The 25,783-nt window shown below is 37.5% G+C and overlaps 1 protein-coding gene across 3 annotated transcripts in view; it reads left to right on the top strand.

The window, feature by feature from the left end:
• FAT3 (FAT atypical cadherin 3) overlaps positions 1-25,783 on the top strand; it is a 574,942-nt gene that overhangs the window by 433,291 nt on the left and 115,868 nt on the right. For all 3 annotated transcript variants that reach the window (XM_033431923.2, XM_049713303.1, XM_049713302.1), the window contains exon 7: positions 25,270-25,545. In XM_033431923.2, coding sequence (XP_033287814.1) covers positions 25,270-25,545 — 276 coding nt within the window. The remainder of the gene's footprint in view (positions 1-25,269; positions 25,546-25,783) is intronic.

Here is a 25,783-nt window from a genome sequence, read left to right on the forward strand (position 1 = left end):
AGTACAACCCTTTTACTTTTCATTCAGATAAACTGAAACCCAGAAAGGGGACGTGACATGCACTTGATAAGGCAGCCCGTGTGTATCAACTCCTGATCTTTCAACCCATGTCCTTTCCTAGGATGGATATACGACCCTATTTGCCTGACAGAATCCCATTTATACTTATTGCACTGGTGTAATTATCACACTCAAAGTTGCCCCAGTTGAGACAGTAAATTGTATGGTCACCCTACCTAAATCCAGACTGCTTCAGAGTATCTTCAAAAGATAGAGATACCTGGAAAAGACCCCAAGATTGAGATCCTGCATGAATCACACAATCTAAAGACTAATACAAAACAACCCACTTGTAGCATTGCTAAGTCTTTAGTGCTAATTCACTTTAAATGGGAATTCAAATTAGACTTTTTAAATTAGCCGTGTCTTAACATATCCAACTTCAACCTTTTAGCACCACTTAGAAACATAAGACGTATTTGGATAAAATACAAATAAAAGCATGGAATCCTATTCATTACTTACTTTTCTCCAGAGTTTCATAACGGTGGAATTAAATGGTGATTCATTGTGCCCAGAATGTTATAGATACATATTAAATATTTTAGAATGAATTAATGGATAGTAGATATTACATTTTCAATAGGGTCTGAATGGCAGGTATGCTGGATCTCCAAAGCACACAACTGATAAATGTTAACCAAAAAAAAATTATCTATGAAACTTTTATTTCAGAAATTCATTAGGACCAGATGATAAATCATTCAACAGCATCTTTTCTACAAATATTTCTTGAGTTCATACCATGTGCAGGGAACTGTAATACATGCCTGAAGTCACAGTGGTTCAGAGTTTTAAACCCAGATAACTGATGTGCACCCACTTAAAAAAAATTAATATGGAAGCATGTATTACAAGACTTTGAATGTACACGTTGTTCACATCCTGCTTTTGCTGATCTTACTTCAGACTAGTGTACAGTTAGGCTTGTCTCTAGAGCCATTCAGGAATTAGAGAATCGGGGTGAACTTGGAGGTTCCCTTTGGCAAGCCCAAGCTCAATAGGTTAATAAATTAGGATATCAAGAGATTTTCTTGTCAAAAGCTCCCAAGTTACCCTGTGTCTCCAGGGCCATGACCTTCTCAAGAAGTGAGAACTAACAGTTTCCAAAGCAAAATAATGTGTGCCAACATTATTACCATCAGAAAACCAATATTCTGTCTATCTGGGTGTATTTGAGCCTGAGGACCCACCAGCCTCTGCCAGTCCAGGCCTCTGCTCACATCTGCCATGGCTCCTCTGGCAGTGCTGACAGGAGCAATTTCTGAATTAGTCAAAGCCCTCAGTGTCAAGGACATTTTTACTAAAAGGATATTTGTGGAAAGGAAAGGCATTCTAGGCTTCTTTTAGAAACCACTAAAGCACACTCCAACCCATGACCTCAGGCAACTTAATGATTTACCATCAAATGGAGATTCTTCACCATATAACAGAAATGTCCTGTAGCCCCCAAAACACCTGTTCAGTTTTCTTTGGGGAACTTTTCTCTACTTTGTTCATTTGGAACCATAAAACATGGTATGACATGGGCTTCAAATCAGCCATAAAAAACCTGTTGAATTTCACTTCACAAATGTCAAATAAATCACAGCCTCAGGGACCTCTGTGTCTACAAGAAAACCGTTCCTTCATCTTCAGTTTTGGCCTGTTCTCCCAGAATTCTTGTGCCTCAGAGCTACAATATCTGGTGACGAATAAACATCCTTTTCCTCTCTGAGATTCTCTAGCATGAGTACAGAATGTAAAAGGGTTCGGTGGACTTCAAGTTATAAGGATGCAGACGTACTAAACACAAGAACAAAGCATCCTCTTTACAAAAACCTCCTGGACAGGGCCTCAGTAAAAAGAGTTGTTGATTTTATGTAGGATATTATTGTGCTTTATATAAATAGCATAGTATTTGACAAACTGGGCTTTGTAGGGAATAAATCCATGTCCTAATCCCAACTCTGCTATTTACTAACTGAGTCACCTCCAGCTGGTGCAGGTCACTTAATTTCTCTGCACCCTAGTCCCTTCATCTATGAAATGGGGGTACCAGTACCTACATCATTAGAGGTGCTGTGAGGATTACATGAGTTTACATATACAGAATAATAGCAAGGGAGATTGGTTCAAAATGGCAGAGTAGAAGGATGTGCTCTCACTCTCTCTTGCAAGAACACCAGAATCACAACTAACTGCTGCACAATAATCGACAGGAAGACACTGGAACTCACCAAAAAAGATACCCCACATCCAAAGACACAGGAGAAGCCACAGTGAGACAGTAGGAGGGGCGCAAAAACAATAAAATCAAATCCCATAACTGCTGTGTGGGTGACTCACCAACTGGAGAACACTTATACCACAGAAGTCCACCCACTGGAGTGAAGGTTCTGAGCCGCACGTCAGGCTTCCCAATCTGGGGGTCCGGCAACCGGAGGAGGAATTCCTAGAGAATCAGACTTTGAAGCCTACTGGGATTTGATTGCAGGACTTTGACAGGACGGGGGAAACAGAGACTCCACTCTTGGAGGGCACACACAAAGTAGTGTGCACATCAGGACCCAGGGGAAGGAGCAGTGACCCCATAGGAGACTGAACCAGACCTACCTGCTAGTGTTGGAGGGTCTTCTGCAGAGGCAGGGGGTGACTGTGTCTCACCATGAGGACAAGGACACTGGCACCAGAAGTTCTGGGAAGTACTCCTTGGCATGAGCCATCCCAGAGTCCACCATTAGCCCAACCAAAGAGCCCAGGTAGGCACCAGTGCTGGGTCACCTCAGGCCAAACAACCAACAGGGAGGGAACCCAGCCCCACCCACCAGCAGACAAGTGGATTAAAGTTTTACTGAGCTCTGCCCACCAAAGCACCAGCCAGCTCTACCCACCACCAGTCCCACACATCAGGAAACTTGCACAAGCCTCTTAGCCTCATCCACCAGAGGGCAGACAGCAGAAGCAAGAAGAACTACAATCCTGCAGCCTGTGGAACAAAAACCACATTCACAGAAAAACAGACAAGATGAAAAGGCAGAGGGCTATGTACCAGATGAAACCCCAGAAAAGAAACTAAATGAAGTGGATATAGGAAACCTTCCAGAAAAATAACTCAGAATAATGGTAATGAAGATGCTCCAAGACCTCGGAAAAAGAATGGAGGCAAAGGTAGAGAAGATGCAAGAAATGTTAAACAAAGATCTAGAAGAATTAAAGAACAAACAAACAGAGATGAACAACACAATAACTGAAATGAAAAATACACTAGAAGAAATCAATAGCAGAATAACTGAGGCAGAAGAACAGATAAGTGACCTGGAAGACAGAATGGTGGAATTCACTGCCACGGAACAGAATAAAGAAAAAAGAATGAATAGAAATGAAGACAGCCTAAGAGACCTCTGGGACAACATTATACGCAACAATATTCACATTATAGGGGTCCCAGAAGGAGAAGAGAGAGAGAAAGGACTCGAGAAAATATTTGAAGAGATTATAGTCAAAAACTTCCCTAATATGGGAAAGGAAATAGCCACCCAAGTCCAAGAAGTGCAGAGAGTCCCATACAGGATAAACCCAAGGAGAAACATGCCGAGACATGTAGTAATCAACTTGGCAAAAATTAAAGACAAAGAAAAATTATTGAAAGCAGCAAGGGAAAAATGACAAATAACATACAAGGGAACTCCCATAAGATTAACAGCTGATTTCTCAGCAGAAACTCTACAAGCCAGAAGGGAGTGGCATGATATACTTAAAGTAATGAAAGGGAAGAACCTACGACCAAAATTACTCTACCCGGCAAGGATATCATTCACACTCAACAGAGAAATCAAAAGCTTTACAGACAAGAAAAAGCTAAGGGAAATCAGCACCAACAAAACAGCTCTACAACAAATGCTAAAGGAAATTCACTAAGTGAGAAACACAAAAGAAGAAAAGGACCTACAAAAACAAACCCAAAATAACTAAGAAAATGGTAATAGGAACATACATACTGATAATTACCATAAACATAAATGGATTAATGCTCCAACCAAAAGACACAGGCTTGCTGAGTGGATACAAAAGCAAGAACCATATATGTGCTGTCTACAAGAGACCCACTTCAGACCTAGGGACACATTCAGACTGAAAGTGAGGGGATGGAAAAAGATATTCCACATAAATGGAAATCAAAAGAAAGCTGGAGTAGCAATACTCATATCAGATAAAATAGACTTTAAAATAAAGAATGGTACAAGAGACAAGGAAGGACACTACATAATGATCAAGGGATCAATCCAAGAAGAAGATTTAACAATTATAAATATGTATGCACCCAACATAGGAGCACCTCAATACATAAGGCAACTGCTAACAGCTGTAAAAGAGGAAATCAACAGTAACACAATAATAGTGGGGGACTTTAACACCTCATTTACACCAATGGACAGACATCCAAACAGAAAATTAATAAGGAAACACAAGCTTTAAATGACACAATAGACAAGATAGATATAATTGATATTTATAGGACATTCCATCCAAAAACAGCAGATTACACTTTTTTCTCAAGTGTGCACGGAACGTTCTCCAGGACAGATCACATCTTGGGTCACAAATCAAGCCTCATTAAATTGAAGAAAATTGAAATCATATTAAGCATCTTTTCTCACCACAGTTTATAGCTATACAAGCCTACCTCAAGAAACAAGAAAAATCTCAAAAAAACAATTTAACTTTACACCTAAAGGAATTAGATAAAGAAGAACAAAAAAAGCTCAGAGTTAGCAGAAGGAAAGAAATCATAAAGATCAGATCAGAAATAAAGGAAATAGAAACAAAGAAAACAATAGCAAAGATCAATAAAACTAAAAGCTGGTTCTTTGAGAAGATAAACAAAATTGATAAACCATTAGTCACTCATCAAGAAAAAGAGGGAGAGGACTCAAATCAATAAAATTAGAAATGAAAAAGGAAAAGTTACAACAGATACCACAGAAATACAAAGCATCCTAAGAGACTACCACAAGCAACTCTATGCCAATAAAATTGACAATCTGGAATAAATGAACAATATCTTAGAAAGGTGTAACATTCCAAGCCTGAAACAGGAAGAAATAGAAAATATGAACAGACCAATCACAAGTAATGAAATTGAAACTGTGATTAAAAATCTTACAGCAAACAGATGTCCAGAACCAGATGGCTTCACAGGTGAATTACATCAAACATTTAGAAAAGAGCTAACACCTATCCTTCTCAAACTCTTCCAAAAAATTGCAGAGGAAGGAACACTCCCAAACTCATTCTATGAGGACACCGTCACCCTGATACCAAAACCAGACAAAGATACAACAAAAAAATAAAATTACAGACCAATCTCACTGATGAATATAGATGCAAAAATCCTCAACAAAATACCAGCAAACAGAATCCAACAGCACATTAAAAGCATCGTACACCATGATCAAGTGGGATTTATCCCAGGGATGCAAGGATTCTTCAATATATGCAAATTAATCAATGTGATACACCATATTAACAAATTGAAGAATAAAAACAATATGATCTTCTCAATAGATGCAGAAAAAGCTTTTGACAAAATTCAACACCCATTTATGATAAAAACTCCCCAGAAAGTGGGCGTAGAGGGAACCTACCTCAACATAATGAAGGCCATATACAACAAACCCACAGCAAACATCATTCTCAATGGTGAAAAACTGAAAGCATTTCCTCTAAGATGAGGAACAAGACAAGGATGTCCACTCTCACCACTATTATTCAACATAGTTTTGGAAGTCCTATCCATGGCAATCAGAGAAGAAAAAGAAATAAAAGGAAAACAAATTGGAAAAGAAGAAGTAAAACTTCACTGTTTGCAGATGACATGATACTATACAAAGAGAATCCTAAAGATGCCACCAGAAAACTACTAGAGCTAATCAATGAATTTGGTAAAGCCGCAGGATACAAAATTAATGCACAGAAATCTCTTGCATTCCTATACACTAATGATGAAAACTCTGAAAGAGAAATTAAGGAAACACTTCCATTTACCATTGCAACAAAAACAATAAAATACCTAGGAATAAACCTACCTAGGGAGACAAAAGACCTGTATGCAGAAAACTATTAAGACACTGTTGAAAAAAATTAAGGATGATACCAACAGATGGAGAGATATACCATTTTCTTGGATTGGAAGAATCAGTATTGTGAAAATGACTATACTACCCAACACAACCTACAGATTCAATGCAATCCCTATCAAATTACCAATGGCATTTTTTACAGAACTAAAACAAAAAATCTTAAAATTTGTATGGAGACACAAAAGGCCTCGAATAGCCAAAGCAGCCTTGAGGGAAAAAAATGGAGCTGGAGGAATCAGACTCCCTGACTTCAGACTACACTACAAAGCTACAGTAATCAAGACAATATGGTACTGGCACAAGAACAGAAATATAGATCAATGGAACAGGATATAAAGCCCAGAGATAAATGCACACACTTATGGTCAACTAATCTATGACAAAGGAGGCAAGGGTATACCATGCAGAAAGGACAGTCTCTTCAGTAAGTGGTGCTGGGGAAACTGGACAACTACATGCAAAAGAATGAAGTTAGAACACTCCCTAACACCATACACAAAAATAAGCTCAAGATGTATTATAGACCTAAATGTAAGACTGGACACCATAAAATTCTTAGAGGAAAACATAGGAAGAACACTCTTTGACATAAATCACAGCAAGATCTTTTTGATTCACCTCCTAGAGTAATGGAAATAAAAAGAAAAAGAAACAAATAGGACCTAATGAAACTTAAAAGCTTTTGCAAAGCAAAGGAAACTATAAACAAGATGAAAAGACAACCCTCAGAATGGGAAAAACTATTTGCAAATGAATCAATCGACAAAGGATTAATCTCCAAAATATATAAACAGCTCATGCAGCTCAATATTAAAAAAACAAACAAACCAATCAAAAAATGGGCAGAAGACCTAAATAGACATTTCTCCATAGTGGAAATACAGATGGCCAAGAAGCACATGAAAAGCTGCTCAACATCACTAATTATTAGAGAAATGCAGATGAAAACTACAATGAGGTATCACCTCACACCAGTTAGAATGGCCATCATCAGAAAATCTACAAACAACAAATGCTGGAGTGGGTATGGAGAAAACGGAACCCTCTTGCACTGCTGGTGGGATTGTAAATTGATACAGCCACTATGGAGAACAGTATGGAGGTTCCTTAAAAAACTAAAAATAGAATTATCATATGACCCTGCAATCCCACTACTGGGCATATACCCAGAGAAAAGCATAATTCAAAAAGACACATGCACCCCAATGTTCATTGCAGCACTATTTACAATAGCTAGGTCATGGAAGCAACCTAAATGCCCAACAACAGACAAATGGATAAAGAAAATGTGGTACATATATACAATGGAATATTACTCAGCCATGAAAAGGAGCGAAACTGGGTCATTTGTAGGGACATGGATGAATTTAGAGACTGTCATACAGAGTGAAGTAAGTCAGAAAGTGAAAAACAAATATCGCATATTAACGCATATATGTGGAACCTAGAAAAATGGTACAGATGAACCGGTTTGCAGGGCAGAAATTGAGACACAGATGTAGAGAACAAATGTATGGACACCAAGGGGGGAAAGCAGCGGGGGGTGGTGGTGGTGGTGTGATGAATTGGGAGATTGGGATTGACATGTATACACTGATATGTATAAAAAGGATGGCTAATAAGAACCTGCTGAATAAAAAAATAAATTAATTAAACAAAAAAATAATAGCAAGAGGTTGAAACATAATGAATGCTCAATAAATAGTAGCTACTACTGCTATTATTATTACCATTATCACTTAACGTCTCTGAGCATTTGTATCATGGGGACTGCCCCACAGGTTGTTGTGAGAAATAAGTGAGTGCCTGAGACAGTGCTCTGAAAAAGGGATTATCCAGTGCTGCATCCCAAGCCTTTAGTGGAGAACCATCTTGGAAACCATCTGACTAGTCTTGGGGTAGAAAGTGAGAGATGATCCATTAAGGCACTGTCAATGCTGATGAACCATATAGAAATTGTCAAGAGCTCTGTAAGCACACAAGACCCAGAGTATGTTAGTGAGCTTTTCCTGGTTCCTGATGGTCCCTCCTGGGTTGGCCACATTTGACAGCTCTTTGACAGTCTTTGCTTTGCCTAAAACCAGCCAACATTTTTGAGTGCTTTCTGTATTCCAAGAATTATCCCAAGTTATTAAGAGCTGACTTCCAATTTCTACAAATATAATATTGTGGAATGGTAGCAAATAATTCATGACGGGCACCAGAAATAACATTCATTGGTCTAGACCAGAGCATGAATAATGTTGAGTGGAGAAATTTAAAACCAACACCCTGGTTCCAGCTATGTTCCCTTCTGTCCACACCCCCTCCCAACCTCCACATCCAGCTGCTTCCAACAACCTGATGCAAATCAGAACCTAGTTGTGCAAACAAATTAGACTCTTCAAGATAGTTTGAGTCCCTGGCAGATCCTTGAAGCTTATGAAATTGTTGATATATTTTGGTGTGCATGTATATTTTTTCAGAGAGTAGCCCCTTAGTATTTATCGTGTTTTTAAGTGGGTAGGTGGCTCAAAAATGGTTAAGGTAAACTAACTCCTCAATATTTTCATTACTCAGAAACTCTAGTTAACAATTTCAACATGCAGTCACCCAGGCTTCCTAGGAAACATACATACCTGAGGGGGTTGTTGGTTTTCTGATGCCTCCCTGCTCTGGTGACTGGGCTGGCTGCTGCCATGGTGTTTCAAAGCACTGTTGTTCTGGGTTAAGAAAGAGTTAAGTTTGCCTACCAAAGCCCTGGATAGCAAATAGGAAGTTAGCTCCCTTCAAGAAATTTTTTTAAAATAGAAATAATCTGTGAAAAAGGGTACCACTATTCTTCAGCATTATGGAAGTATTCCCCACTTGATGTCGTAGAAGGTCAGAGATGAGCAAGGGTGTCTGGCTTAGATGAGAAGAATGAAAAAATTAAGAGAAGTGGGACAGTCTGGTTGGCGGAAAGGTGAGGAATCACAGGAACACTGGCTGTTACAAATAAGAGGGGAAGTGAGACCAGAGGTTCATAAGGGACAGGAATAATGAGATGCTGAGAAGGATGAAGTTATTGTCCAAACATACAAGAGCACTACAAATCCATTTGAAGAGAGATTCTACTCTTAGCACCCAGACTGTGGTCTCTACATACCATTTCCCATGGAAAGGAACCAGGATTCCTCATAGAAATAGCTGATTCCAGGTTTGGGGCAGGAGCCTGGGCATCTTATCCTGCCAGAAAAACCTAGTGGAATCTTGTTAGAAGGTGACGAGAGACAACTTGAACTGCCTTCCACTGGTCAAAGATGGGATAATTTGAGCATCAAAAAGAATAATTATTATAATGGACTGAAACACTTAAAATAGATTAAAAACCCAAGTGTTTATATTATATTCAAAAACAAACAAACTCACTTAACTCTCACAATTACTCCATGAGGCAAGTACTATTTGTGGTGGGCAGAATGCACCCACGTCCCACACCCAAGATGTCTATGTTGTCCTAGTCGTCAGAATTTGTAAATATGTTACATGGCAAAAGGGGCACTCAGATGTAATTAAGGATACAGATCTTAGGACAGTGAGACTCTCCTAGATTATTTAGGTGGACCCAGTCGAATCACATGAGCCCTTACGCAGATGATTTTGTCCAGCTGGAGTCGGAAGTGATGCAGCAAAGGGGAAGTCAGAGATTCCAAATATGAGAGAATTTGAAACATCATCACTAGTTTGAATATGGAAGATGCAACACAGCAAGGAATGTAGGCAGCCTTAAGGATCTGAGAGAGGATCCTGCTGACAGCCAGCAAAGATGCAGGGACCTCGGGCCTTTAACCTCAAGAAACTAAATGCAGCCAACAACCTGAGTGACCTTGGAACTGATTCATCCCCAGAGCTTCCAGAAGGGAACACATCTCTGACGACCCCTTGATTTCAGGCTTATGAGACTCTAAGCCACACTATACTCAAACTTCTGACCTGTAGAACTAGGAGATAATAAATGGGTGTTATTTTAAACTGCTAAATCCATGATAGCTTATTACGTTGGAAATAGGAAACGAATCCCCTGTTGGCATCCCCATTTTACACATAAGGAAATTGAAGCAAAACGAGGTTAAGTAACTTGAGTAGATCAGGGTTTAGATGTAGGCAGTTGGATTCTAGAGACTGCTCTGCACTCTCAACCACTACACCGTGCTGCCTCGCAAAAGTAGGATTAAATCTTTGCTACCTATCCTAAGGCAGGAAGAGACGCTCATCTGGCTCTACTAGTTATGAGGGGGACACTGTTTAAGTGGTTGCCCCGTAAACATGGCACCACCTATGGCCATTAGAATGTTTCATCGCTGGTCATACATGCTAGGAAGAGAGCAAAATACCCCAACCTCTTTATAGCCCTCCCTGCCACCCACTGAGCTTATGAGCTACAGAGACACACACTACCAAGGATGAGAAATGACAAATTTTAACAACTTTCCCCATATATCTACCAAACCCATATGAGCTGCTGCATCTTCATTGCAAATTTAAATAAATCTAGAGCCTGGCTCGTCCAAAAGACCAAGAGATGAAAATTAATATATAACACCTGTTATTTGCATAATAGCACTTAACAAGCTTCATTTCCCTGACACTCTGGGAGTAGTTAAATCAAGTTTTATCATTACATTCATTTTTCCAGTGAAAAACTGAGGCACAGACAGGTTAGGTGGCCACCCTAGGTGTACACAGGTAGATATACAAAGCCACTTCTTCCTTCTCAAAATCAGATACCATCTTAGGAACTTTCCCTTACATGTCTATGTATATAAAATATACAGCTTAATTCATTAGGGGAAGTATTTTGTCTAGTGGAAGGAGCACTGACCCTGAATCAGGTGACCCAGGTTCAAAGTCAGCATTTAACCAGTGGTTGACTGTGTTACCACAGAAGGAAGCTCTATCTCTTGTGAGACTCAGTTTCTCCAACATAATGCAAGTGAGATCTTACATACCTCAGGGGTTATTGTAAGAATAAATAAGATATTATGCGATATCATGAGAGCTGTGACGTGTCAGACACATGTAGGTTTTATTATTGTAGTCTTTTCTCAACTTAACACTGTAATAATATACCTACTAACTATAAAATATTATGTGTGTGGCTTTTACTGTTATTCATGAAAGGCAGCAGAGATATTCATGCCCAAATAATAATCTAAAAATTACATCGATTTTATTCAGGGACTTATGATACGTGCTTTTGTGATTTTCGTACGCTTTTCTTATTCATGTCCTGCTTTGATCTATAAAGATATGAAAATCAGCTTGTATTTGTATGCTCCACAGCCAAACCTGAGATTAAAACTCTTTCAGATCATTTCCACATTTCTTAAGCCCCACAAGGCAGTTAATTTAGATTGGCCGCTAAGTCTTCCAGCCAGCGGGTCCCTATTCTCTGGGGCTGGGTGGTCTGTGATGTGCGTTCCTGGGTTAGCCTTGCCCTTGACGGCCATGGGGATTCCATTCCTCTCTTATCTCTAGGTGATGTTGGGAGTTCCTAAGTGGCCTCCTTTCTTACAAAGCAGACTTTAACTTGAAGATTTGGATTTTGTCTTACCCTTTTCCTCCACTTTGCACCAGCTTAAAAGGAGGTGGAGGGTAGAAACAAATCACTTTTGCTAATGCCTTTCCATGATCCCTGGATTGAGGGGCTTTCAAGGGACACCCTCATCAAGGGTTTTCTTTTGTTTCCTTTAATATCATCTCCCTCTTAGCAGGTGAAAAAGGCAGTGGCCCAAAGCTTCCTTGTATATTTAGGCTAAGACAATGCTGGAACAAGTGCAATTATATAGATGAAATAAGGCAGCAAGCCAACTCTACTGTGAGACTTTCTGTTAAAAAAATAATAATGATAAAATCTCACTGAATGTAATAGATCCGTGCCTGACAACTTATGAGTAAATCAATTCTTAAAAATGGATTCCAATTTTAAAGGCAGCAGGGAACTTTCTTTATTTTTAATGTATAAATTTATTTTATGTATTTATTTTTGGCTGTATTGGGTCTTCGTTGCTGTGCGTGGGCTTTCTCTAGTTGCGATGAGTGGGGGCTACTCTTCATTGTGGTGCGCAGGCTTCTCATTGCAGTGGCTTCTTTTGTTGCGGAGCACGGACTCTAGGCGCGCGGGCTTCAGTAGTTGTGGCATGCGGGCTCTAGAGCAGAGGCTCAGTAGTTGTGGTGCATGGACTTAGTTGCTCCACGGCATGTGGGATCTTCCCAGACCAGGGCTCGAACCCGTGTCCCCTGCATTGGCAGACGGATTCTTAACTACTGTGCCACCAGGGAAACCCAGCAGGGAACTTTCTGTTCAGAATAATCCCTGATTAATGTTCCTGAAATGAGAATGGTCGTGTCAGTTATGTGTTTGGTAAATTAGGATTTCTGTATTGCAAGGTACGTAATATTTGCACACATGTTTGTTCACATGTATGTTTTGTACATTTATAGTTAATGTGTATATAATTTAAGTGCACATGGAAACTGTATAATGGAATGCATACAGAATTTGGCTCCATAAGACCTAGATTTGAGCGTGGCCTTGCCCTTGTGACTTGGGCACATCCCTTAATTTCTCTGATTCTCATTTTCCTCATTGAGAAACAAGAGATAATACAGTTTAAGAAATGAATATGGTACAGATTTATAAACTGGAAAACAAGCACACGATTTTTCTCCTTAGGCATTCAAAAACAAAACTTGTAAGCTTGGAGAGAATACAAGAGGCATCATCCTTGAAATCACAACTGTAGAATGTTTTAAGTTTGGTTTTGAAATGCAAACAGAGGCAGGACAGAATTTTCAGTAATTCAGGATTTAATTGGTTCTAATAAAAGACAGAGGCCTTACCCTCCAACTCACCCCATGGACACTTCATGCCATGAGCCTTTGTAAGGCTGGACTTGGCATCTACCCAGACTTAGCTTAGACGAGCCTGCAAAACCCAAAGTGTTTGTGGTGAGCAGCACTGAAACCAGCTCTGAAGAGGCTTCCCACACTCAGGTTTCCTCCTGCTTTGAATCCATTGTACTTCTTTAGGCATTTCAATTACCATTTTGAACACAACATCTTTGAGAGTTACTTTGCTTTGTTTGGTAGTTCAGGAGCTCACAAATGGCCCCAACTGTGGGAAATAAAAAGCAAATGAGGAAAGGGAAGTCTTTTACAGAGAAACACTTGTTCAGACTGTAGATTAGGCTCAGGACAAAGCAAGCAGAAAGAGGCAAGCTTTTCAAGAGCACATCAACTTTGAAACCTCAGGAAGGTCAGGGCAGGCTTGCTGGCCGGAAAGGCTCTTTTATCCCATTAATATGACTGCTTCTGTGAACACAAATATTTTAGCATCTTGACTAAGTTAACTGGAACTTTTTAAAGGAAAGAATTGGCATTCAAAGAATCTAGTATGGCTTTCCAAATACAGTGGAGATAAAACAATACCCAAAATGCTATAGGCACACTTCTCTAAACTTTTTCTACCATAAACTACAAGCAAAGCTTGTCCCCGCGTCAAGCTCACTCCCACGGCAAGTCGTCCTGGCACAGAAGTCGTAGCACAGCCCTTTTCCTCTCACTCAAAAAAGCACATCTCCACCAAAGTGATGGATAGTACAGTTATTTATAAGAACAACCATGGTCTGACTAAATTTATTTCTAAGAGTAAATAATTGTCTAGAATGCAGCCAGATGCTTGCATATTATTTAATGGAGAACCACTAAAGTCTTTCTTATTAGTCAGGAATAAGACAAGAATATCACTGTTTCCACTACTATTTAACATTGTGCTGTAAGTATTAGCCAATACAATTAGCTAAGATAAAGTAATTTGTGTTATAAGAATTATAAAGGAAAAGGTAAACTGACCTCTATTTACATGTAGTGTAATTATATATCTGAAAAGCTCCAAGGAGGGAATGGAAAAACTACTTCAAATGATAGGAAAATTAGTAAAGCAACAGGTTATAAATTTAACATACAAAAATTAATGGCCTCCATATATAGCCCACCCCCCCCCAAAAAAAAAAACAGTGAAAAAGTGTAATGAAAAAGAAACTATTTAGGTTAGCACATATATAAACTTTAAAAGTGTTCAAAACCTATCTGAGGAAAACTAAAACACTCCTGAAAAACAAAATAGTAGATTTGAACAAATGAAAAAAGACAAACTATGTTCTTGGATAGGAAGACTCCATCATGAAGAAATTAGTTCTTCCTTAATTATCCTGTACTTTTAACATAACCCCAGTTTAAAATGCTATCATTTTGTCAGGTGCTATAGAAGTTGACTATAAAGTTAATTTAGAAGAACAACAATCGGGACTTCCCTGGAGGTCCAGGGGTTAAATCTTCACCTTCCAATGCAGGGGGTGCGGGTTTGATCCCTGGGTGGGAATCTACGATCCCACATGCCTCATGGTCAAAAAAACAAAACATAAAACATAAGCAATATTGTAACAAATTCAATAAAGACAAAAAAACAACAACAACAACAATCAAGAATAACCATGAAAATCCTGAAGAGAACAAAGAGAAGGCCTAGCTTTTCCAAACAATTAAAATATATATAATGGAAATATGGAATCACTATTTGTGCACCAGGAACTAACATAGTATTGTGGGTCAATTATACTGCAAAAGCAAACAAATAAACAAACTCATAGAAAAAGAGATCAGATTTATGGTTACCAAAGGCAGGTGGGAGGGAGAGGGGGAACTGGATGAAGGGTAGTAAAAAGGTACAAACTTCCAGTTATAAGATAAATAAGTACTAGGGATGTAATGTACAACATGACAAATATAATTAACACTGCTGTACGTTATATGTGAAATTTGTTAAGAGAGTAAGTCCTAAGGGTTCTCATCACAAAGAAAAATGTTTTTTCATTTCTTTAATTTTGTATCTATATGAGATGATAGATGTTGACTAAACTCATTATGATAATCACTTCATGATGTATGTAAGTCAAATCATTATGCTGTACACCTTAAACTTACACAGTGCTTTATGTCAATTATGTCTCAAGAAAACTGGAAGGAAAAAAATACTATAAAGCCTCTGTAATTAAAACATTTTGATGTTGTTGCATGAAAAGATAGATAAACCAATGGAACAAAATAGAAAAGCCAGAAATATACTATCTGCATAGGTAGAGTTAGTATACAGTAAAAGTGACTTCTCAAATCGGTAAGGAAGTGATGGTCTGCTAAAAAGTAGCATTGAAATAAATAGAGAGCCATGTGGAATAAAATAAAATGGGACCCATTCCTCACATAATATACTAGGAAAAATTCCAAATGGATTAGAGATGTAAATGTAAGAAAAAAGAAGCATTTAAATTCAATTTTTTTAAAAAAATAAGCATGATCACCAAAATCTGGAAATGTAGAAAATACTCTAAACTATGACTTAACATCCAGAAACAATAAGGGAAAAGACTGATGCATTCAACTACATGAAAATAAAAATAAAATCTTTTGCATGGCAAAAAAAATTACCATAAACAAAATAAAGATAAATGACAAAATTGAAAACATTTGCAATGTGTATCCTCATGCTCCCAAAATAAAGGGAAAAAAGTACCATCTAACCCGTAGAAGAATGAACTTATATAGTTTTAACAGAAAAAGAAATGCAAATGGTTCTTAAACATATGAAAAGATGCTCAACCTCACTCATAACAAGAGAAAGAAAAATTTAAAATACATTGAGATGACATTTCTCATCTATCAGCTTGGCCAAAACCCCAAAAGTTTTACAGCATCCTCTGTTGGCAAGGCTGTGGGAAGACAGTCATTCTTAAATACTGCTATAGAAAGGCAAAGTAATCAAACTTATAGGTAGGGGAATATGGGAAGTATCTCACAAAACCATATAAGCACTTCTTTGTTTCAGCGATCCCAATTGGGACAGAAATATATGTTAGCAAAAATGTGAAAAGACACAAGCACAAGGCTCTTCATTGCACGGTCATTCGAAGAGCAAAAATAGGAATGCACGTCAATAGAGGACTGATTGAGTTAACTAGATACATTTATCCATGGAGAAGTATTTCTGTACTGCTGTAGCATGGTCTTCATGATATAAAGCAGCAACAGTATTGACCTTTTGAGTCAGATAGCTCTTTGTTGCAGGGGTTATCCTGTGCATTTTAGGATGTTTAGCAACTCCCCTGCCTTCCATCCACTAGGTTCTAGGAAAATTCCTCCCCCGAGCTGTGACAACCAAAAATGTCTACAGACATTGTGAAATGACCCCAGGAGACAAAGTCATCCTCAGTTGAGAACTATTGATATAATGCAGCAGTCCCCAACCTTTTTGGCACCAGGGAGCGGTTTCATGGAAGACACTTTTTCCACGAGGAGGGGAGGGGGAATGGTTCAGGTGGAAATGTGAGTGATGGGAAGCAATGGGGAGCAATAGATGAAGCTTCGATTGCTTGCCTGCCGCTAACCTCCCGCTGTGCAGCCCTGGTTCCTAACAGGCCACGGACTGCTACTGGTCCACCGCCCAGGGGTTGGGGACCCCGGATATAATGTTAAGTGAAATAACCTGTTGAGGGGAGTGTATACAGTATGTTAATATTAATAAAATAGATGGATAAAATGTAACATTACTGAAAAACAAAAAGGTTACCTGAAGAAGAAGGGAATACATGAAAGAGAAAGATACAGAAGCTAAGCTTGACTATAACTTTTTGTAAATTTAACATTGGTAATTTACATATAATATAAAACAAAATTAAATGTTAAAAAAGCAAGTCTAAAATTTGAAAGTAAATGGAAGCAGATGAACATATATGTGTATCCAGTTGGGAGCATGTATGCACAGGGAAGAACTATTCTAAGTGGCTTTACATATACTAATTTGACTGTATATGCCTAGTGGGATAAATCCAAGGGACAAAAAGACAAAATAATATTAAATTAGTTTGAATGACCATAATTGTAATGTGATTATAATAACAATGTTGGTGTTATTCAGAGACTTGGGCATGTATTTCAGATATGTGAACATTCAGATAGGTGAATAATTATGGTGATGTCATTGAGCATGAGAAATGTCATCATGAGAGAAGGAAGATAGGTAAAAAGAATGAGATTAAGTAAAAACCTTGATGGGTACCTTAATATTGTCTTTTGTTTTGTTTTTTATTGAAGTATAATTGACTTACAATATCGTATTAGTTTCAGGTGTGCAACATAATGCCTCGATATTTTTATGCATTACAAAATGATCACCATGATAAGTCTACTTACCATTTGTCACCATAAAAAGTTACTATAATATTATCAATTAGACTGTATTCCCTTTGCTGTACATTACATCCCTGTGACTTATTTACTTTGTAAGTGGAAGTTGTACCTCTTAATCCCCTTATTTCACTTATTTCCCCACTCCTCTCCCTTCTGGAAACCACCAATTTGTTCTCTGTATCTATGAGTCTGTTTCTGTTTTGTTATGTTTGCTTTGTTTTTTAGATTCCACATATAAATGAAATCATAGAGTATTTGTCCTTTTCTGAGATTTTTCACTTAGCATAATACTCTGTCTATCCATATTGTCGCAAATGGCAAGATTTTATTCTTTTTTATAGCTGAGTAATAGTCCATTGTATGTGTGTGTGTTTCTGTGTGTATGTATACACACACACACACACACACACACACACACACCACCTTCTTTATCCATTCATCTATTGATGGACACTTAGGTTGCTTCCATATCTTGGCTATAGTAAATAATGCTGCCATGAACATAAGGGTACATATGTCTTTTCGAATTAGTGCTTTTTTTTCTTCAGAAAAATACCCAGAAGTGGGATTTCTGGATCATGTGATAGTTCAATTTAAAAATTTTTAGGAACCTCCATACTGTTTTCCATAACAGCACTACCAATTTACATTCCTACTAACAGTGCATGAGGGTTTCCTTTTCTCAGCCTCTTCATCAATGTTTGTTATTTGTGGTCTTTTTGACCATTCTGACAGGTGTGAAGTGATATTGTGGTTTTTATTTGCATTTCCCTGATGATTAGTGATGTTGAGCATCTTTTCATGTGTCTGTTGGACATCTGCATGTCTTCTCTGGATAAATGTCTATTCAGGTCCTCTGCCCATTTTTTATTCAGGTTGGGTTTTTGATGTTGAGTTGTATGAGTTCTTTGTATATTTTGTATATTAACCCCTTATCAGATATATCATTTGCAAATATCTTCTCCCATTCAGCAGGTTGCCTTTTTGTTTTGTTGATAGTTTCCTTCACTGTGCAAATGTTTTTCAGTTTGACGTAGTCCCATTTGGTTTTGTTTTTGGCTTTGTTGGCTTTTATTTCCATAGCCTGGAGAGACATATTCAAAAAATATATTGCTAACACAACATTAAAGAGTGTTATGCCTATGTTTTCTTCTAAGAGTTTTATGATTTCAGCTCTTACATTTAAGTCTTTAATCCATTTTGGGTTATTTTTGCATAGGGTGTAAGAAAGTAGTTCAGTTTGATCTTTTGCATATAACTGTCCAGGTTTTCCAACACAATTTACTGAAGAGGCTGGCTTTTCACCATTGTATATTCTTGCCTCCTTTGTCATAGATTAATGGACCATATAAGCATAGGTTTATTTCTGGGCTATCTGGTCTATTCCATTGATCTATGTCTCTGTTTTGGTGCCAGTACCATATTTCATTGATTAATGTAGCCTGGTAGGATAGTTCAGGTAGCATGATACCTCCAGCTTTTTTCTTCTTTCTCAAGATTGGGGTCTTTTGTATTTCCATACAAATTTTAGAATTATTTGTTCTAGTTCTGTGAAAAATGCCAATTTTTTTTGATAGGGATTGCATTGAATTTGTAGATTGCCTTAGGTAGTATGGTCATTTTAACAATATTGATTCTTTCAATCTAAGAAGATGGTATATCTTTCCATCTGTTTGTGTCATTGTCAGTTTCTTTCATCAGTCAGTGTCTTATAGTTTTGAGTACAGGTCTTTTACCTCCTTGGTTAGATTTATTCCTAGGTATTTTATTCTTTTTGATACAACTGTAAGTTGGATTGTTTTCTTAATTTCTCTTTCTGATAGTTCATCATTAATGTATAAAAATGCAGCAGATTTCTGTATATTAATTTTGTATCCTGCAACTTTACTGAATTTATTTATCAGTTCCAGTAGTTTTTTGGTGGTGGTGTTAGCATTTTCTATATATAGTATCATGTCATCTGCAAACAGTGACAGTTGTACTTCTTCTTTTCCAATCTGAATTTTTAAATTTCTTGTCTGATTTCTGTGACTAGGATTTCCAATACGTAAAAGAATTTCCAATTGCATGAAAATGGTGAAAGTGGGCATCCTTGTCTTGTTCCTTTCTTAGAGGAAATGCTTTCAGGTTTTCACCATTAAGTATGATGTTGGGCTGTGGGTTTGTCATATATGGGCTTTATTATGTTGAGGTGTGTTCCCTCTATACCCACTATGTTGAGAGTTTTTATCATAAATGGATGTTGAATTTTGTCAGGAGCCTTTTCTGCATCTTCTGAGATTATCATATGATTTCTATTCTTCAATTTGTTAATATGGTGTATCACATTGACTGATTTGTGGATACTGAACCATCCATCCTTCCATCCCTGGGATAAATCCTACTTGATTATGGTGTATGATCCTTTTAATGTATTGTTGAATTCAGTTTGTTAATATTTTGTTGAGGATTTTTGCATCTATGTTCATCAGTGATATTGACCTCTAATTTTCTTTTTGGCAGGTATCTTTGTCTGGTTTTGGTATCAGGGTTCCACTGACCTCGTAGAATGAGTTCAGTAGCATTCCTTCCTTTTCAATTTTCTGGAATATTTTGAGAAGCATAGATACTGACTCTTGAAACATTTTGTAGAATTCACCTGTGATGCCATCTGGTCCTGGACTTTTGTTTGTTGGGAGTTTTTTGATTACTGATTCAGTTTCAATACTGGTAATTGATCTGTTCATATTTTCTACCTTCCTGATACAGTCTTGGGAGACTATAAGTTTCTAGGAATTTACCTATTTCCTCTAGGTTGTCCATTTTATTGACATAAAATTTGTCATAGTAATATCTTATGATCCTTTGTATTTCTGTGGTATCAGTTGTAACATCTCTTTCATTTTTAATTTTATCTATTTGGGCCCTCTCCCTTTTCTTTTTGATGAGTCTGGCTAAAGGTTTTTCTTGTTTCCTGAGGTAGGCTTACATCATTATACTTCCCTCTTAGAATTGCTTTGGCTGCATCCCATAAATTTTGGGTCATTGTGTTTCCATTTTCATTTGTCTCCAGGTATTTTTTTTATTTCTTCTTTGATTTCCTCAGTGACCCATTGGTTGTTTAGTAGCATATTGTTTAACTTCTACATCTGTGTTTTTTTCAGTTTTTTTCTTGAGGTTGATTTCTAGTCTCATAATGTGGTGGTTGGAAAAGATGCTTGATATGATTTCAATATTCTTAAAGTTGTTGAGATTTGTTTTGTGGCCTATCACGTGATCTCTGCTGGAGAATGTTCCATGTGTGTCTGAAAAGAATGTGTATTCTGCTGCTTTTGAATGTAATGTTCTATATATTATATATATATATATATATATATATATATATATATACACACACACACACACACATTATATATATATATCAATTAAGTCCATGTGGTTAATGTGTCATTTAAGGCCAATGTTTCCTTATTGATTTTCTGTCTAGATGATCTGTCCATTGGCAAAAGTGGAGTGTTAAAGTTCCCTACAATTATTGTATTACTGTTATTTTCTCCCTTTATGTTGTTAATATTTGCTATATGTATTTACGTGTGCCTATGTTGAGTAAATATATATTTACAATTGTTATATCTTCTTGTTGGATTGATCCCTTTAACATTATGTAATACCCTTCTTTGTTCCTTGTTACAGTCTTTGTTTTAAAGTCTATTTTGTCTAAGTATTGCTACTCCAGCTTTCTTTTGATTTCCATTTGCATGGAGTACCTTTTCCCATTCTCTCACTTTCAGTCTGTACGTGTCTCTAGATCTGAAATGAGTCTCTTGTAGGCAGCATATATGTAGGTCTTGTTTTCTTTTTTATCCATTCAGTCACTCTATGTCTTTTGTTGGAACATTTAGTCCATTTCCTTTTAAAGTAATTATTGATGGATATGTACTTATTGCCATTTTGTTAATTGTTTTCTGATTGTTTTTGTAGTTCTCCTTTGTTCCTTTTATTCTCTTGCAATCTTCCCTTGTGATTTGATGACTATCTTTAGTGTTCATTTGGATTCTTTTCTCTTTATTTTTTTGTGTTTGTTAAAGGTTTTTGATTTGTGGTTACCATGAGATTCATATATAACATCTAATATGTACGGGTATCTATTTTAAGTTGATGATTTCTTAAGTTTAAATGCATTCTAACAGCCCCACATTTTTACTCCTTTCGCCCCACATTTTATGTTTTTGACAACATATTTTACATCTTTTTATTCTGTGTATTCCTTATCTACTTATTATAGATAAAGATGATTTTACTGTTTTTGTCTTTTCACCTTCCTACTAGCTTTATAAGTGCTTAGTCCACTACCTTTACTATATTTTGCCTTTACCAGTGAGATTTTTCCCATCATAATTTTTTAAATTTCTATTTGTGGCCTTTCTTTTCCACTTAGAGAAATCCCTTTAATATTTCCTGTAAGGTTGCTTTAGTGGTGATGAACTCCTTTAGCTTTTGCCTGTCTTTAAAACTCTTTATCTCTCCTTCAGTTCTGAATGATATCCTTACCAGATAGATTATTTTTGGATGTAGGCTTTTTTCCCTTTCAGCACTTGGATATATTATGCCATTTCCTTCTGGCCTGCAAATATTCTGCTGAAAAGTCAGCTGAGAGTCTTATGGGAGTTCCCTTGTTTATAACTAGTTGCTTTTCTCTCGCTGCTTTTAAGGATCTCTCTTGGGACTTCCCTGGTGGTCCAGTGGTTAAGAATCTGCCTTCCAATGCAGGGGATGTGAGTTGAATCCCTGGTCAGGGATCTAAGATCCCACATGCCACAGGGCAACTAAGCCCGAGCACTCTGGAGCCCATGCACCACAATGAAAGATCCTGCATGCTGCAACTAAGACTCGTGCAGCCAAATAAATAAATATTTAAAAAATAAATTATAAAAAATAAAAATGATAAAAAAGGATGAGTATCTTTAATTTTTGACATTTTTATTATTATTTTTCTTGGCGTGGACTCTCTGTACTTCCTGGACCTAGATGTCTGTTTCCTTTCCCAGGTTAGGAAAATTTTCAGCTAGTATATCTTCAAGTATGCTCTCTGCCCCTTTCTCTCTCTATTCTCCTTCTGGGACCTTTAGTATGCTTGTTAGTGTGCTTGATGTTGGCCTAGAGGTCTCTTAAATTATTCTCATTTTTTGTAATTCTTTTTTTTGTTGTTTTCTGTTTAGCTTGGGATTTCCACTACTCTGTCTTCTAGTTCACTGATCCTTTACTCTGTATCATCTAATCTACTGTTGACTTCTTCTAGAGTATTTCTTTACTTCAGTTATCATGTTCCTCAGCTCTGTTTGGTTTTTCTTCATATTTTCTAACTCTTTGTTAAAACTTATGACTCTGCTCATCCAGTCTTTCCCCAAGCTCGTTAAGCATCTTTATGATCATCCTCTTAAATTCTATGGGAGTAGATTGCTCATCTCCCCTATGCTTAGTTCTTCTTCTGGGGTTTGGTCTTGTTCTTTCATTTAGGACATATTACTCTGTCTCCTCATTTTACCTTATTTTCTGTGTTTGTTTTATGTATTAGGTAGTTCAGTTATGTTTCCTGGTCTTGGAGAAGTAGCCTTGTGTAGGAGACATCCTATGCAGCCCAGCTGCACACTACCCTCTTGTCACCAGGGCTATATGTTCTAGTGGTGCCTCCTATGTGGGCTGCATGAGGTCTTTTGTTGTGGCAAGGTCAACTACTGTGGATGTGCTGGTAGGCTCTCAGCTCAATTGGCTGCCAGGCCCTGCCACATGCAGTGGCTGCTGTCCCACAGTGGATGGGGCTGGATCCCAGTGCAGCTGGCCACATGATTCGGGGGGTCCCAGGGCTGGTGCCATGCCACTGATAGACAGGGTTGTTGACAACTTAATTTTGAATTGGTAGTATCAATATGAACTCATGAAATAATTGTTTAAAACAAAACACTTTCCTGACTCTGTCCACTGAAAAACTAGCAAAGCTAGCAGCAATAAGCATTCCTAGCCCCAGACTGTGGTCTCTAAATGCCACTTCTAACTAAAAAGAAACCAACACTTCTTGGAGAAATGGATAATTCAAGACTGGGGCAGAAAATATGTACAAGATGACCCTGAAAAAATTACCAGCAGCAATTATTGGAAAGCAAGGAAGCTATCAAAGACTACTTGGGTTGTGTCAGAACATTGCAGAAGCCAACTTGAAGAGGCTCCCCATGGCCAAGGAAGGACCATTTGTGCATCAATAAATATAGTAACTACAGTGGACAGAAACACATCAGATGTGATTAAATTCATGAGCTCATAATGATGCTTGAAAAAAAATACCTTATTGATCACTTTGGGAGGAGCTGAAGAACAAACTCATTATTTTGAAATGATCAAGGAAAAGAATTCTCCTTCCTTTTCAACATGAAGTGTACTTCAGAGTAACCGAATAACTGAAGAAAACTTCCTTTTTAGAACTATTCTAGCTAATAAGTGGGGAAGAAATCATAGAATTAAAACACTACTGTTTTGTATTTTTAATGAATTAATATTATCTATATCATGATCATCAATGGCTGCTAATATCATGGAACAAGATAGAGAACTAGACATTATGTTTCTCCAGATGGAAATATATCACCCATAAAAGATTTTTGTCAAGAAAAAAAGAAGGAAATTGAATGTGAATTTTATTGTCTCCTACATAAAACTACCAAGTTATAAGAAATACACGGGACAGAGGAACATGTAGAACAAAACCATGGGGATACAATAAGCAAAATTCAGACTGTGGGAACTAAAGAGGAAAGGGCTCAATTTTTTGATTGCCAACAATAACAACATAAAAATTGCTAGGAAATCGATGAAGATAGAGGGAGAACCTACAAATTAAAAGATAGTTAAAGGAAATGTCAATCAAATGCAATGTCTGTGCCTTATTTGCATATCCTGGTTAAAAGAAACTGAAAATATATATGCACATGTACGCAAACATATATAACTCATTACAAAACAATTACAGAAGTATGAACACCAACTGAATATTTAAAGACATTAAGGAATTCCTGTTTTCTCTGTTTAGATGCAGTAGTGGTATTGTGTGTATGTGTGTGTTTATTTTGAGTCCCTATCTTTTAGAGATGTATACTGAAATTATATGATGTCTGGGACTTGCTTCAAAATAATATGAGGGAGCAGATGGAGATGAATGGGCATAAAGATGAAACAAGGTTAGCCATGAATTGGTCATTATCAAAGCTGAGTGATGAATATTCAGGGTTAATTAAGCTATTACTTTTATAAAATCTGCCTGAAAAATTTTGAAACAACTTGGGAACTTCATATTTTAACTATCATTAGTACCATGTTCTTTGCTAGACACCTCCCATCTGAAGGAGAGCCACCTCTGTATTCACACCTCCCTTTCCTCTGCCTCTTTGTTACTTATCTTGTCACTGCCTCCACATTAGGTCTACTATAAGAAGCACATAACAAGAATGTAAGATAATAGGAACTTAACAAACTAAGGTCACCTTGTGATCTCTTACATTGTGCCTCAAATAATCTCCTAGAATTATCACCCCCCACCCCAGAGGCTGTCTCATCTGTTCACTTAATCGTGAGAATATTGATCCTCATAGTTTATGTTCCTGCTAATGTGAACTACGGGTTTATCGTCAACCTCTAATTACAGAGTGCTTTCATAAGAATCTTCCTACATATTAAAGTAGTTGCTAGAAGCTGGGATCCAGGAACATAGAGGGAGGAGAGAAGGAGGGAGCCTCTTTTACTAGAAATGAGTAAATTGGCATTAGTCATCACTCTTGTCTCCTTTTAACTATAGGTATTTATCAAAGTGCTGGATAATAATGATAATGGCCCAGAATTCTCTCAGCCAAATTACGATGTGACAATTTCCGAGGATGTGCTTCCAGATACCGAGATATTGCAGATTGAAGCCACAGACAGAGATGAGAAGCACAAGCTAAGTTATACTGTCCACAGCAGCATAGATTCTGTCAGCATGAGGAAGTTCCGGATTGACCCCAGCACTGGCGTGCTCTACACAGCCGAGAGGCTGGACCACGAAGCCCAGGACAAGCACATACTCAACATAATGGTAGGACCAAACTGCTTAATATGCTCTCCTAGCAGAATCACTGACCGTCCAAGGCACATGCCTTAGCCTTCAGATGTACAGGGCCCTTGAATTTTGTAAGTAGTAGTAAATTTGGTCTTTTCAACCACAGGGTTGCATTCATTCTTGCCTTTTTAGTTCAGTGAGGAATTACTATTGTTAGATAGTGACTCCATATGTTTGCCAAACTGAAATATTAGATGAGCTCTACAGACAGTGG

The sequence above is a fragment of the Orcinus orca genome, chromosome 8 (assembly GCF_937001465.1).
Source record: "Orcinus orca chromosome 8, mOrcOrc1.1, whole genome shotgun sequence".
In the NCBI taxonomy this organism is placed as follows: Eukaryota; Metazoa; Chordata; class Mammalia; order Artiodactyla; family Delphinidae; genus Orcinus; species Orcinus orca.